The sequence below is a fragment of the Podarcis bocagei genome, assembly GCF_964188305.1.
Source record: "Podarcis bocagei genome assembly, chromosome: 2".
Lineage (NCBI taxonomy): Eukaryota > Metazoa > Chordata > Lepidosauria > Squamata > Lacertidae > Podarcis > Podarcis bocagei.
In genome coordinates, this window is record NC_138126.1 from 64,746,592 (window position 1) to 64,763,106 (window position 16,515).

The 16,515-nt window shown below is 43.9% G+C and overlaps 2 protein-coding genes across 10 annotated transcripts in view; both read left to right on the forward strand.

Annotated features, from left to right (window-relative positions):
* The window catches only part of LOC308582131 (ovomucoid-like), a 331,104-nt gene that overhangs the window by 190,841 nt on the left and 123,748 nt on the right, over window positions 1-16,515 (forward strand). The window lies entirely within an intron of this gene.
* Window positions 1-16,515, forward strand: part of EBF1 (EBF transcription factor 1) — a 369,352-nt gene that overhangs the window by 11,039 nt on the left and 341,798 nt on the right. For all 8 annotated transcript variants that reach the window (XM_081184946.1, XM_081184950.1, XM_081184947.1 and 5 more), the window contains exon 5: window positions 10,079-10,152. In XM_081184946.1, coding sequence (XP_081041072.1) covers window positions 10,079-10,152 — 74 coding nt within the window. The remainder of the gene's footprint in view (window positions 1-10,078; window positions 10,153-16,515) is intronic.

The following is a 16,515-nucleotide window of genomic DNA, read 5'->3' on the forward strand; positions in this document are numbered from 1 at the left end:
AGCACGTCCCGCAGGAATACTGTATCCAAATCTGTGCATTTAAAAAACCCCCAGTGTGGTTGGACATATATCCCAATGAGTCAGAGGTCCTGTTCTGGAGGGGGTTGCACTCCTACTGAGTGAACCAGTGCATAGTTTGGGTTGCTCCTAGAATATTTGTTGTTGAGGAGCACCTCTTTTCAGCTTTGGCTGGTTCACCAGCTGTTGCCGTTCTATGACAGGGAGAACTTGGCTCCTGTGGCCCATGTGCTGATAACCTCATGTTTGGATTACTCTATGTGAAGCTGCCCTGGAATTTTTGTTGCATGTGGCTAGGCTCCTGTCAGAGCAGTGGTGGGCTTCAAAATTTCAGTGGCTCCCTGTGCAATGCCAAAATTCACCCCCTCCCACCTCTCACTTTCTGTTATTCATCATTGTTGCTGTTCCCTCTCGGTTTGGCACCCAGTGTGGGCGAACCAGTCGTGTTCCCTTAAATCCACCCCTGGTCAGAGGTGGCCTGCAGTGAGCACGAATTGTGGAAGAACTGCAGTGGCTTCTAATATGTGACTGAGCCAGTTTCATGGTACTTGTGTACAGAAAGCCCCAAACAACTTGGAAACTCAATTCCTGGGAGAACACCTGCTCCCCTATAGACCAGCCTGTATATTAAAGTCAGCTAAGGTGGCTCTCAACAGCCTCACCATTTTTTGATATTTGTATGGCAGCGTTGTGGGGGAGAGGCTTCTCGGTGGGGGCACCTTGCCTTTGGAATGCTCTTCCCTTTGAAATAGGATGGATGCTGATCCTGTTCAGCTTTGGGCACCAGCTAAAGACTGGACTTTTTGCTCAGGCCTTCCTCAACATTTAATGTCAGACTTATTTGTCCTGACCTCTTCGGGTTGCCATGCATTTGCTCCTGCTCTTAAGCTGTTGAGTGTTTTTTGTGTTGCTTTTAACTTTTAACCCACTTTGAAATCACTAGCAATGAAAAGCAGGATAGAAATGTTTTTAATAAGTAGTAGTAGTAGTATGTATATATGTATGTATGTATTTATTTATACCCCGCCCATCTGACTGGGTTTCCCCAGCCACTCTGGGCGGCTCCCAACAGAATATTAATAACACGATAAAACATCAAACATTAAAAACTTCCCTAAACAGGGCTGCCTTCAAATGTCTTCTAAACGCCATTTATTAAAAGTTATTTCTAAATTAATAAACATAATGGTCCTAGTTGGAGGTAAGGGGAAAGGATTTAATTGCCTTTTTAATATACTTTTTCAGCCTCCTATCAAGACATACCCCAGAGTTAAAACTATAAAAGACAAACACACCCACACCGGGGGAAAATTGCATCACATGGTTGTTTATTTCTTTACCCATGTGGGTTATGGTGTACATTTGCAAAATTATTTTTAGTACTACAGTAGTCTAACTTTATACCGGGGTACTTTCACTTCACTTCTTCCTAATTTATTGATCTCTTTTTGTAACTAGGTTTCACCGGAGCAGAGCCCTGCATAACTTTGACTATTATCCCACCAAAGGTCTTGGTTTCATGAACAGAGCATAAAAAATATTTGGAAATATTTAGATCAATACACCATTTTCATTTAATGCATACAATAGAAGGGTTGTGCGTGCGCGTCTGCGTGTGTATTTAAAGGAATCATAATTTAGCAACTTCCTGTAGTGGGACCTGAGTTTCTGTCAGCTGCAAAGATCTGAGACTGTTCTTCCTTCCGTCCTGAAACCAACTGTTGTAAATGTTTGCCGCCATGGTTTGTGAGCACAGACAGCAACTGTAAGCTAACCAGTCAGCCCCACACTTCTTATATTGTGCCATTTGCGAGAAGAGGTAACATCCTAAGAGTGGCTTAGAGAGCCAAAATAGAGTGGCACCCTGTCTATCCTGTTATTTGATCATTCATCCACAGAGGGGTGGGGATTCTTTTGGTCCTCCGGGTCCTTCATTGCAGCTTAGAGGTCTGCAAACTTATTCTTCCAAATAAATCTAGGTTGCCATTTTTTAGCCTTGGTAATGGTGCAAGGGAAGGATAACAAGAGGCTGTTCTCCACAGGCCCTTAATGAATTAAATACCTGCAACATTCTAGACACTCGCATGTCAAGTTTAGCCAAGTAACGCCAGCTTATTGAACAAACACTAAGGACCACTTCTTGCAATTTCTCTGCCCAAGACAGTCTCTTTCCTCCCCTTTGACTGGATTTCACTCTGCAGCAGGCAAAGTGTTCATGGGACTTGGCCATTGAGTGCATGGCCTGTCCTTTTTTTTTTTTTTTTTGCATGCTCTTGCTTTTGCATGGTGTTGGTCATGTCCACTGCATTGTTTCTGCATGAACACATGGTGCATCAACCTGCTCAACATAGTTGGGTGAAATGGATCTAATTTCCCTGGTGCTTGTGCACAGATCCTAAGCACCTTGGATGGACCAGGCTCACATATAATGTAGGGGCAATCTTGGCAGGAATGTTGTGTTTGTAAGTGTCCCTTATGTCAAGTCGGACCAGCTTTCTAAGCATTGTCTAAACTGACCGGTAGTAGTAGCTCTCCAGGAGATGTCAGGGACTGAACCTGGGACTTTCTGCATGCAAAGCAAATGGTCTGCCACTGAGCTAAGGTCCTTCCCAACACATGCATGGCATTTAATGCAATTCGTTGAACAGCTATTATCAGTAAACAATCTGAAATGCGGGTAAAATTGTGTTTGGTCAAATAGGCTCCTAGAACTGGCTTGCCTTTTTGTTCTTGCAAAGAAGGAAATACTGAGGAGCATCTGTACAACCCAACACGTGTGTGTGTGTGTGTGTGTGTGTGTGTGTGTGTGTCTGTGGGGGGGGGGGTTAAGGTTGCCAACTTTCAAATCAGCACATGCAGCTCTCTCTTCAAGCACAGTTTGATAGGCAGCAATTGGCAGGTGATAATGCTTAGCTGCAAAAGTGGTGCCTGCTGATTTATGCAAATCGAAGCTTTGTTATAGGGCAGGAGTGGGTTGTTTTTGCTTTTATCTAGTTGGCAATCCTAAAGGAAATGCAAAACTTTTGGTAACCTCTATATGTGGCTCATAGAATGGGAGCTGAAAAAAGTAGGCAGCGTCCATCTCCCAGCCATGCATTCTGTTTTAATACATGCAGTTGCCTTGATAATAGCTGAGTGCAAAGAAATTGAAGTGAGCCCCTAGTGCATCGCAAGGCTAAGGATGTTATGCACGTAAGCAAAAGGACTGCTGATGTTAAACACAACAGACAGGTGATTAGATACCACACTGTTGACTCTGTTTGTTCATTATTGCTATTTAGCTGGGTTTTGTTTTTTAAAAAGTAGGTACCTGGAGGTTAAGTAAGCATAGCAGATGCATGGAGAGGAAGTGAAGAAAGGGAGGGAATTAAATTTGTAGCTGCTAGTGAAGCTGATGTTGCTGCAATTAAACTCACATTGACTCCGGTGCCGGCAAGATTGGCAGCTGAGCATGCACAGTGGTGGGGCTTCAACATTTTCAGTTCTTACTTAAGTAGGGGGTGGGATCCTTTGGGGCCCTACTGTGCTGTATTAAATGCAAAATCAATTATTCAGCACAAAACACCATTGCCCCAGCTTCGCTGGCTTTTTGGCAGCGCCCCGATAACCCGACATATCAAATGCAATTAAGCCTTTGGTATTCTTCCATTCCTGCGGTCAAAAAGTCCACTCTTGATAACATACAAACCCCACAGCATCAATCACTTGTGTTGCCTTTTGATTCTAGGAAGATTTTTTAAAAATTCTAAACCTGCAAAAATCACAGTAGTGTAAAACTTCATTTATTTAAATAATTGATTTATATTTATATTTATATTTATATTAAATGAACCTGTATCTGGTCCTGATGATTTGCAGGTAAACCTCTACTTGTAAATATTCCTTAAAAATTCCAAGAGGCAAATCACTGTGTGTTTTTTAAAAGCACCATCTGATGTAGGAATTAGTACCAATGATTCTAGTGCAGTATAGTGTTTACTTGCACAGATCCAGAACTCTGTGTGCACTCTGGTGGGCACCCAGACCTCCTTACATGGAGTGGTTTCCTCATTCACTTTAATTGTGTGCAAGACTCCATCCACGGGAATGTTTTTTCTGCCTCTCTGCACAGCAGATCCCCCTCATCTGCAAGAGATCTCTGGATCACCACAAATGCTTTTAACATGAGGGTTTCTCTGTGTTTCCAAGCCTAAGGACTTGTAAGTTAGAGCTGGTTCAAGCAATTCAGCGAGGCGTGTGGCAGAGTCTGGGTGAAACTGCCTCATGGCACCTTATGGAGATGAGATGTTTCAAACCACCCCTAGTTCTCTTTGCGCATCCAAAACCCACTTCATCTGCATGCACTGGCTTTGCACGTACAGAGGGATTTTGACATGGAGTGCTTTCAAGTAAGTCATCATTATGGAAAAGTATGAATCGGCTCAAAGTTCCACTGAAGCCAGTGAGATGTGCATGTAAATAGGTGAGTGGATATGGAGTTGTCTAGCCCAGTGCAGTTCACTCTAACTCAGTAGTGGGAGCCAGATGTGGCCCTCCAGGGCCTCTCTATTTGGCCCTCAGTAGCCCTATTTCACACCTTCAAGGCTTTTTTTTATTTTTGCCTAACTGGAATGTATCCTTGAACAGATCATGCCTCCTGGTTGCCTGGATGAAGGATATAGAGATGTGTGTGTGTAAAATAGCCCACTGTATAAAGGTAAACATTTGTTGGTTCCCACAATTTTGCTTCTCACCCCTGGCATGGGGGCCCCTGGCATGTGCCCAGCTGGCACTGTGGACATTTATCAGATACTGGCTCTAACTGGCATCAATTCTTAAAGACATCAGGCACCAATCCTTAGCAGCCCTGCTCCCCAAGATCTGCTTAAATGAGAGATGCTGATGGTCAGACTCGGCATGCAACTAACTTGCAATGCTATTGAGCTGCATCCCTTTCTCTAACCTTGCAGTACTGAGCTCAGATCCTGCTAAGTATGTCAGTGGCTTTTCAAAAGGGAAAAGAGAAACGCACTTGGTACACAAAGCCCCAGTGGGTGAAACAAGTGGAACAATATATGCAAAGGAGTACAGGCTGAAATCCCTCTGAAATGCAAGCTGAGATCTTGGTTGATGAGAAAGGGATAAGATCTGGACCCAGGGAAGACACCCCCCCCCAACCCTCTGCAATAAAGTTAGATGCTGAGAAAGTCCCTCTGTACAAGCTCTGTTAGAGCTTTCTTAAAAAGTGGCGTTGGCGTGAAGGCTGCAGAAAGCTACAGCAACACCAGTGCTATTATTTACGGCACTACTAAATCATATTAAAATATAGTATACCGTACTGGAGTGTGATAATACTATGTTTAAGCAATTACTTTTGCTGGCTAAGATTCATGACTGCTGCACAGGCAAACCTCACCCCCTCCTATCGCTTTCAGTGGGCAACCTTTTCAAAAGCAAAGTTACCGCAGTGCCAAGCCGTCTCATTTTATGCATGGCTTTGTTCCGCTTGTTTAGCTGTACTAGTTTGCTTGAGCTGGCCACACACACACACACACACACGAATTTTACTTGTTGGTTTGTGTTAGGGATGCCATGAAACGACTTATACTTTTAAAAGCAAAGTTTTTATGCGGTACCCTTTTTAGTAAGGGTGTGCCAAATGATGCTGCGGACTGCAGCTCTGGCATCATAGAATTGTGGAGTTGGATGGGACCACAGTTGCAGTTCAACCTTGCCCAATGTGAGGCTTGAACCCACAACCCCGAGATTAAGATTCTCATGCTCTACCAACTGAGCTATGTGCATTTTAATTTATTTATATATTTGAATGTTTATGGACCCCCAGTTTTTCATAAAATATATCAAGGTAGCTTACAACATAAAATGCAATGGAACCTATCTACAAATGTCTATAAAGCATAATGAAAAACATCAATAAAGCATCAGTAGATATTGGCTGGTATCTACTGATACATTGTAAATATACATTGTCTCTTTGAAGCAAATGCGAGTACGTGGCTAAGTTAGGTGTGAGACACATTTATTTGTATACAGTACATCTTGAAACGATTCACTCATAGACATGAATATTGCCTAAACCTGTAATAGGAAGCTAAGTCATTCAATGGCTATGCTGCCTAAAGTGCTACAACTCCCTCTTGAGGAAAGCTAATTCCACTCTCTACTTCCAAAACAAAACAAAACACTCTAATGGCCTTCCTTAGTTAAGATAGTCAAAATCTTCATTTTTAGGAAGGCTTTGGGGACATAAACTGTTATTTCCCTTTTGAAGTAGTTTTAATGGCTGTGGTTACATTGTTTTTGATGGTTGCTTTTTTATTTAAAAAACACACACATTCTACTCTCTCTCTTGTTTTAATGTTTTATAGCTGTTGTTTTTCTTTCCATTGCCAAATTGTTTTTTAAATGGTTAAGTTATTGTTTCAACTTGCATCGTTAACTACCTTGGGCTCATTGAGGAAAGGCAGGCTATAACCATTTTGAATGAATGAATGATAGCAAAAATGGAACACCCATGTTCAGAACCAGTGTACCTGACATAAGAACATGTCAGTGGGAATAACTGGCCACTGGAATAACCGGAATTGCTCAACCACTGCAGGAGACAGAGTGGGCTAGGCAGAACTTTGGTCTGATTGAGCCAAGGCAGTATTTTCCTGTTCTTGCATTATATAGAAGCATCGATGGAAATGCAGAGGTGGTTTTAGGGCAGTGCAACCAGTTCCCCCGCACTGCACTGGGCACCCAGTGCAGAGGGAGCCTGGTAAGCACTTGCTCAGCTAGGAGAAGGAGACGTGAGGGCTCTGACAGGGTCCTAGAGTCCTCTCACCTTCTCAAAGCCTAATTACTGCTTTGGGGAGGAGGTAGGAAGGCTATAGGACCCTTCCAGAGCCCTCCTCCCTCCTCCCCAAAGCCTGGCATGGCATGAGGGCTGGGGTGGCAAGTTTTGGCCTAGCTTAGGACACCACAGTACCAAAGTCTGCCCAGGAAGATGCACACGTGGTTCTGTAGGTCATCATGCTATTTCACTCATTACTGGAGACAGAAGACAGGAAGATGCACCTCTATGCAGCACCTATGTTACTGGTGAATTTGGAAGCATTTCCTGCCTGCGGTTGGTAAAGCACGGGGGGGGGGGGCACATGAGGACAAAGGACAAGAGGGCTTCTGTATTTTTTTAAAACTGTTGTGTAGAGGAGGGCGTTTCAGGCTTTCTTGCCGTCGCAGGATAAGCCGCTCCTGCTGAAAACACCCCCTTTCTTTGCAACTAGTAAAGACAAATACAGGAGCCCTGCCCTCCTCTGCATCTGCTCACCCTAGTAAAAGGAGTTTACTAATGGCCTACCTTTAACAAGATGGCACGAAAGGTTAAGTATTGCAAATGCAGAGCTCCATCCTGCAAAAAACATATGCCCGTGCACAGCAGTACACCCTGCATGAGGTTGTTTGCGATTTTTATTGGACCTCAATAAATAGCTTGTTGCAGATTTCGGCAGCCAGCCTTTTAGGGTTGCCAACTATTGAACTGAACCCCCCCCCCACCCGCCGGCCATAGCTATTCCTTTACCAGCCATTTGATCAGCATCAATTAGCAGGTGAGGGCAGTTCTGTGCCATAAAAATCTTTGCCTGCTGATTGCTGCAGAATAAAAAGTCGTTTAAAGGGCCAGACCAATGATTTTGTGTTCTAGCCCATTAGGCTTCATGGAGGATCCTTTCTCTTTAAATAGCAACAGCGTATTACTTCTGCAGTGTTTGGGGGCCCTTCAGCCGAAGGGGGACATGGGTGTCTGCCCCAAAGTCCTTCCCTGAGATTCTATTTGTTTTCTCTTTGTTGTGCAGAGTCATATCCCCCCCCCCGCCCCCATTGTGTACTTGTTGTGGGAGGGGGGAGTGTAAACTTCCTTCAGATGGCACATGAATTTCTGTTGTGATTGCAATGTAGAATGTTGCTGTGTGCAAATGGCATAGTGGCACAGCTTCCCCTTCCTTGTCAGTTTTTGCAGCCCAGGCTGATGCTTTATTTATTGACTCAGCTGTAAGCTTCACCAACTTAGAGTCAGCATGTGCAGGACTGCACCCTTAAAGGTACAGGAGCAGGCGGAATGGACAGACCAGGACAGCTTGAAGTCCCACCGTTTAGAAATGATTTATTCCACGCATTCTGTGGCAGCAAAAATCCGGGCTGGCCACCTAGAGAACACGTGACAAGGATCCGCTCCCTGACAAGTGTGGCTGTGTACAACATGCATGTTTGTAAACATGTACTTATCACGTACCACTTTGAGGCATTTATTTAATGCATCCTAGGCTAGAGCTAGATGATGTGAAACAAACACATTCCTAACCCCGGGCTTGTTTGTTTATTGCATTTATACCCCATTTATTTCCCTCCAAGGAGGTGATGCACATGGTTCTCCCCCTCCTCATTTCATGCCCACAACAGCCCTATGAGATAGGTTAGGCCAGGGGTCTGCAACCCGCGGCTCCGGAGCCGCATGTGGCTCTTTTACACCTTTGCCGCGGCTCCGGGGCGGATACTAGCAAGGGGAGGAGGCGCATTGTGTGCCCCGACACTCCCCGCTGTGGCGGGCGCTGTACTGGCTGTAACGTCGCATGGGGGCTGTGCGTGCGTTAGTCACGCACCGTCCCGACGTCACCTTCCCACCCGCTGTCAGATCGCGGCTCTGGAGATATATTTGTTTTAAATGTCGCAATGGTTTTGCGGCTCCCAGTTTTTTTTTCCTTCGGAAATGGGTCCAAGTGGCTCTTTTTGTCTTAAAGGTTGCAGACCCCTGGGTTAGGTGGAGAGGTGGTGACTGGCCCAAGGTGACCCAGTGAGCTTCTTAGTAAAGTGGCGATTTGAACCCTGGTCTCCCAGGTCCTAGTCCGACACTCTAACTGCTGCACCAACACTGGCTGTCAAGTTTACCCCTGACCCCAGTGTGGGGACAACTTCTGGGTGAATTGGCAGATAGCATGAGGGTGCTTAATCCTTCTGCTGCCGCCCAGTTCTCCCTTCCCCCTCTCCTTGTGGCTTGCTCCTTCCCCCCTTTTTTTTCTGACCAGCTAGATCTGAGCCTAGAAATATGCCTGGCCTGGGAAAGGGATGAGGTTTGGGGAGCACTGGCAGATGGGAGGACGATTAAGCAGCCCCTCTCCACCCCATCAGTTATTCCCCATCTCCACATTATGACCAGCATGTCTTTGATGACTTAACGGGTGTTGTTGGTCTCTAGATTCCCTCAGCTTTAGCCAGCATGGCCAGCGGTCAGGGACGATGGGAGTTATAGCACAGCAAGATCCAGGCGACCGCTACCTCCTCACCCTGGATTAACATATCGTGTCACATAAGGTGTATGCTTAAATTGATAACGCATGAAGCAGACTTAAATACTGACATGGCATTTTAGGTACTGGTGCATCTATGTTACTGGCTTAGTCTCTTGTTTTCCAGAACTTGTTTGTTTGCATTGACAGGAATTTACTCTCCTTTAATTTGTTAGCATAGTTAACTAGGCTGGAGTTTTACAGAGCACGTTGTGAATCAGGTTCTGTGCTCTGGTAGTAGCTAGTTAAGTGTACAGCCATGCTTTTTGAATTAAAAATATATTAACTTTTTCTTTTTATGAATAGGCCCCATAGTGTTCTGAGCTTTCCTGGTTTTCCCGCCCCCCTCCTCCCTGCTATTAAGTTTATATTTTATTCTGAATTGAAAAGAACATTGTGGTTGTCTTGACTACTAAAAAAGCTTATCCTACACACCGCTCAGAAGATGTGCATAATGCATCGGTTAAAACAGAAGAGTGTGTGTGTGGGGGGGAGAGAAAAGCGCAGAGCAAAGCTCTCACTCTGCACCGCTTCTGGGACTCTCCAGCAACAAATCTCGAGGCAATTTCTGCTAGGATGCCGTCTGTTTAAGCAAAGCTAACTGGCTTGCCACATTGTTATACATTCATGTGCTGTGTCGGTGATCATTTTCTCCAGGCACATTCACTTTGCAGGTTAAAAATAAAATTTAAAAAAATAAAATCCCCCTTCCTGTTTCTCTTTCTTTCCAGGCGATAGTGTACGAAGGCCAAGACAAGAACCCAGAAATGTGCAGAGTTCTGCTCACCCATGAAATAATGTGCAGGTAAGAAAGCTCCTGTCACCATTTAATTAGCAAATGCAAAATTAATTCCTGTCTCAAAAAAGAAAGCGGGGGGGGGAATGAAAGTAGGTTGATCCTGTAACTATTTTGGAATGTAAAAGCATCACTTTCTTTCCTTCCAAGAAGCCCAAAATAACACAGTTTTACGTCTGCAATTAGCAGCAAAGCCCCAGTCATCATACACATTTTCAATTATTTATTGGAGCTCAATCCTCAACAATGTATGAGAAGCTTCCGTTTAGACACTGTAGCCTTAATAGGCGCGGGAAATGTCTTCACACCAAAAATGTTAGCATCTAAATTGCTGCCTTTCGAGGAGGAGTCATTATCCAGCAGAATCTCCCAGCAGTAAAATTGCCATGTTAGGCCTCTGGGATCACGATGGGCTTTCATTCAGCCGGACAGAAAGGCAGAGGATGTTGTCATCTTTTTACGGATTTACAGGTTTATTCTCAGCAGCGAGATGCCATTTCGGCTGCCTGGGAAGGGCATTTTAGGGGGCCAGGGAAGGGAATATGGTCTGTGGTCAAGGTGATGATATCTGTAATGCAGACATAAGGCTTGGATGCCGCAAGGACTCTGGTGCTCAGGTTTACTATGGCTTCTTCGTTTCAATGGGTCCATTCATGGGAGCAAATTTACACCCATTTCGAAGCCTCGGATAAGAGGCCATTGGCTCGACACAAGGTTTGTCCTTGTTTGGAAATATTTCCACATGTGTTTCTATCCAGGGCTGGCTTCTTTGGATCTGGCAGAATTAAGCAGCAGCAACTCTACTGGGGCTATTTGGGAACTGATCGCAGCATCTTTTTTCTTTCTTAAAAAAAGAAATAAAGATGTGGGTCTTTTGCTTTTCCGATTCCATGAAGGATTGCATTAGGGTGCTGCTAGCTTTTGCACTGGGCTCCTGTGCCTGTCCCTTTAATGGCAGTTTGATTGGCAGCACTTAGCAGGTGAGTACGTTTAGCTGCAGGCCATGAAGAGCTCTGCTGCTGATGGTTGCTGCAGAACAAATCTCTGTTAAAGGGAATAGGCGAGGCCTTTTCTTTCTTAGGCCATGTGACAAAACTCTCAGCAAGATCCGTAAGCTCATGCTAATGGGCATGACCCTGCAATTTCAATGAAGCCAGTGAGTATTTTTTAAAATAAATTTCAGGAATTTCTGTGCAGTGAAACACTGATGTAAGGAGGGAGGCCTGGTGAAAAATGGCCCCAGAGCTCCCTTTCCTTTGATTGCTGTGTAGGAGAGGGAATTTCAGTAGATAAAGCTTGGATGACAAGCTCCAGCAACTGAAATTCCCTCTTCTATTTGAGGTGCAGGAAACCTTTATTCTATTTCACCTGGATACTCCACATTGAAAAGTGGGAAAGTTCTCCAGATGACTATCAGAAATTCTGGTGTCAATTCTGAAACAGTGTATTCTTGAAGGTCTCTAGGGGTTGTATCGAATGGATTTGTCCCATGAGTACAAGTGCTTTCACCTGCAATATGGGTCTTCATTTCCCTCTCCTTTCTCTGCATCCTCCCAATCCACTCAGTTGGTTGGGGGAACCTCCATCACAGATTGGGGGCAGGGTGGTTGGGGGAAGAGGAAGTCCTGTTAGTGCAAGTCGTTCTTGCACTAACAAGACAACTTCATTGGTTAAAAACCTAGGCTCCAAAAGTGAGACACAGGGATCATTTACAGTTTTACTTAGTTTTACTGTGCAGCAGGCAGAAATCCAACAGGTGAAGTTTCCCTATATCTCCATACAGGGCAGTACACACGTGTTGAATTTCTGCCTGTTGTGCCACTGTTAAAATTGAGAGCTCCTTGAGGCGAGAACTGTTCTACTGAAGTGCATATAATGGGTATAATTTGGAGAAAGTTCGAAATGAGGGGCGGGGAAGGAACTTAACATTGTTTACATTTAAGCAGCACAAATTTCAGTCTGATTTCTCTGGGCTCCAACTATATCAGATAAGACGCTAACCACGCTTTATTGAAGATACTGTAGTGACAAAATTCCCCATGATTTCAGTGTGAACAGATGGCACTTGGAATTTTAACACCCACAAGACTTCCTTTCATTTATAGTGCCAACACACAGTAGTCTGTTCTCCTTACAAAACTCTACATATTTACTTTAAATAAACCAAAAATGCAAAAATAACTAGATGTTAGCCAATTTTAATATCTGTGTCAGTAAATTACATGGCTGCCAATATACCTTGACATGAAAACAACATTCTAGGCCAAAATTTTGAATTTACTTGATGTAGTATTTGCATTGTTCTTAAATGTGCAATAGATCTTTCAATTTCTCACTGCTTTACAAATGCATGAAGGCAGAAAAGGACATCTTGCTTGAAATAAGAGGGTAATACCCTGTTAAAATATTTTAGGGCCAATGTGAGCATTCGTAGATATTGACCAAACTATAAAAGATGCTCTTTTTTCTATCTGGCTGCCTGATCTTAATGCACAAACCTCTGATTGGTTGTACTGATACCACACTTTTCAACAATAAGGAAGGTTTGGAGGGTGTGTGTTCCAGCCTTGGTTTCTCTACCACTCGCTTCCCTGCTTGCTATAAGTGGAAGCTGGGATGTGCTGAATCTGCACCAGGGGTTCAAATGCAGCCTCAATTATAAGCATAAAATTAGAGTCTGTTCCCCATTAATCAGCCCAGCTAATTGCTATGCACTACCATTAGCCATATGGTGTGAAAGACAGCTTGCTCTCTCTAAGATGAAATTTCTTCATTCCAGACATGAAATAGTGAAGGCCCTGTGCTTCAGAATAGCTTGTTTTAGATATTTAATTCCCAAACAACTTTCAGCAGCGCCTTCGATCAAGGCTAACGGCACAATAAAACTTTGAGTTTATGTCACCAAAACCGAATATTTACAAAATGGAAGGGACTGTGTTGTGGAAGAAACAAAGGGCTCAGATGTAGAGGAGAAATCCTGGATGAGTGGAAACGGCAAAGAACTGAATCGAGATTACAAGCGGTTGCTTGTTTACTGCACAGGATTTCCAAGTATCTTGAAGAGATGGTTCTTTTGGTGATGATAAAAATAAGAATAATGCTGAGGACAAGAATAGCTTCATAATTTATATTAGAGGAGAATCTTGCAAAGCTAATTTTTGTTAGTGGCCATTGTGCAATGGAGATATCAAGGTGCAACCTGACTTCTAAAGAGCATCGTCCTCTTTTCACCATAGAACATTTGTGTTATCGTCAGCTTGTGTTTACTTTTAAATGGCAGTTAATCAGACAGTTGTCTGGATGCTTTCTGGCAGGCTTCGAAGTTGGCACAATTCAGGTTCTGGCCCTTTGTTACCATCCCTTGGAAGCAGCAGTAAAAAGGGCAGTCATGTGAATGGGCCCCAAGATCTGCAAGGGGCAGCTTCCTATACTGTACAGTGGTACCTTGGGTTAATAACTTAATTAGTTCTGGAGGTCTGTTCTTAACCTGAACCTGTTCTTAACCTGAGGTACCACTTTAGCTAATGGGGCCTCCCACTGCTGCCACACGATTTCTGTTCTCATCCTGAAGCAAAGTTCTTAACCCGAGGTAATATTTCTGGGTTAGCGGAGTCTGTAACCTGAAGCGTGTGTAACCCGAGGTACCACTGTACTCTCAATGCAGCACATTACAGGTTACAGTATTATTTTATTTTATTTTGGGGCTATCGTTCTCATGTTCTAACATAGTAGAACCCAGATCATCATTAGCTTCTGAACAGTGGCGTAGCGTGGGTTGTCAGCACCCGGAGCAAGGCAAGTAATTTGCGCCCCCTAACCCGTGGATTTGCGCCCCCTAACCTGTGGATTTGCACCCCCTAACCCTAACCCCCAGATGTTGCGCCCGGTGCGGCCGGCCCCACCTGCACCCCCCACGCTACACCACTGCTTCTGAACAGGATGGTTCACCTCTGCTTTTTGTTCTGTGGTGGTTTCAAGACTGATCATTCTCAGAGCACTAAATGAGCCAACACCCCCCCCCCCACACACAAACAACACACATACACAGAACAAATACCTATCATTTATACAGTATATGCCAAGCTTCACATTGTTCAGTGCAGAAATCCTTACAACTGCTGGGTATGGCTGATTGATATTCTCACCATTATATAGATTGGTGTGTGTGTGTGTGTCTACCCAGTGAATTCATGACGGATAAAGTCATTTTATCCAGAGCCTTCCTGTGTCATTGCTCACTCTCTTAGGCATCAAATGAGACATGATGTGGGGTTTTTGTGATTGGCTCTCCAGTGCATATACCTCCACGATCCTTTTGATCATTCGATTTCAATTCCAGCATGGGGAACCTGTGGCCATTCAGATGTTGTTGGATTGAAGTTCCCACCCATCCCAGACAAAATGCCTAATGGTCAGGGGATATGGGAGCTGTAGTCCAGCCACAACCTGGAAGGCACCAGGTTCCTCACCCCTGCTTTAATGAGATCAGGGTTGTAGTGTACCATGACCCTGATTGAAATAGCCCTCCTGAAGCTGTGGACAGGTGCCCATGTAGCGGACATTAGCTTCAGGTGTGTGTGATTTGGATCAGCCCTGTGCCTCACCGCACTACAGCTCCAGTTCAAATTAGACCCTCTCATGGCTGCTTTTAAAGAGGTAGGAAAACACCCAGTGATCCAGTCACAGATATTTCATGCAAAACCTAGTTTGGTCTGCAGCTCTCGCTTTCTTAAAACAACAACAACAACCCTGAATCCTCAAAATGAATTTGCTTTGAGTTGTATATTTATTGGCATGGTCCATATGTTGTTTTAAAAAAACAACAACAAGCCAGTTTTAATGTAGGAGAAGCACTCTTTGTTTAAAGCTCACTCTCACAAAAGTTATGTTTATGAAAATCAATAAGGAATATATATACTGATCATGATGCAGCCAGAACTAAACACTTTTAAAGTCCTACTGATTTCAAAGGGAGAGAGAAACACATGCTTAAAAAGAAAAATTAAGATTTAAAAGTGCTTAACTGTGCCTTGTTTGTTCTGTTTATGTTCCTACATATAAATTCATGCAATAATCAAGTAGAACTCAGTTCTGAGGGGTTCAGATGCTCTGAGGAGACGCCAGGTTTCTAGGCATGGGTTTGGGATGAGGCATCAACAAGTGGAATGAGTGTGCTTATCACTCAAGTGAATAAAAATGCAATTCTTTTCAGATATGACTCATTGTGGGTCCCCGTGCGTTCTCCCTCTATTGCTAACTATTTTAATGCGTGCATTCTGCCCATCCCCTTATCGCTTACTAATTCCTCAGTAGTCTGGGTGGGGCCCTTAGTTTTCAACAGTCATTTAAAACTATTTTATGTCGATCACTTTTTAATCTTGCATTCATCTTGGAGAGGAGGTGAGGTCACATCTTTAATTAGTACTACTTCTTTGGAAGGGAGTGCTATTTGCAGGTTTTTTTTTTAAAAAAAAGATATAAAAATGTTTCTGGCAGTACATGAGTGTGGGGAAATATGACAGGGTGGTGTGAAAATTGACAGACAGTCCTCAGATGCTGATACTGTATGTCTTAAAAGTTATTTTTTACGGAGCAGAGAACAAATCAACGGTTCTCATTATATTTGGCGCAACCAAAACAATGCCAATTCCCCACAGGTGTGGAAATCCATTCATCTGTGAAAAAGTAAAAAAGTTTGAAGCCCTTTATAGCTGCTGTGAGCTTTCTGCCCTGTGAAAAGAGTTGTGTGTTCTTTCCCATTTTTATTTTCGTAAAACTGCTTAAACAGTCTGGTTTTGTAAAAGGCGCTTCTGTTATGTTTAGTGCCGTTTATCATTTTATTGCCAATCTTGGTGGGTCCCCATACATTATTCGCTATATTGTTGCACAGCACAAGCAAACCTTTGTCGCTCTCCCTGGAGAGCTATTTATATGGCACGACACTTCCAAGAACTCTACTGGGGAAAAGAAGTCTATCTTCACACACAGTTGGTATAGGGTGAGCTTCTAGTGAGGGGCTGAATTCTGGCAAGATTCAAGTCTCACATTGAATATTTCTGGTCCTCTTCACCCTTCACTTCCCAGCCTTCCTGAACCCTGGCCTTCCCTTTAGCATTTTTGATGGGAGGCCAACAGCATATACAGTGGTACCTCGGGTTACTTACGCTTCAGGTTACAGACTCCACAGAAATCGTGCTCCGGTGGCGCGGCGGTAGCGGGAGGCCCCATTAGCTAAACTGGTGCTCCGGGTTAAGAACAGTTTCAGGTTAAGTACAGACCTCCAGAACGAATTAAGTACTTAACCCGAGGTACCACTGTACTGCTTGCATGTAAATTTCCTTCATCATATAAGTATCTGTCACAACAGCCCTG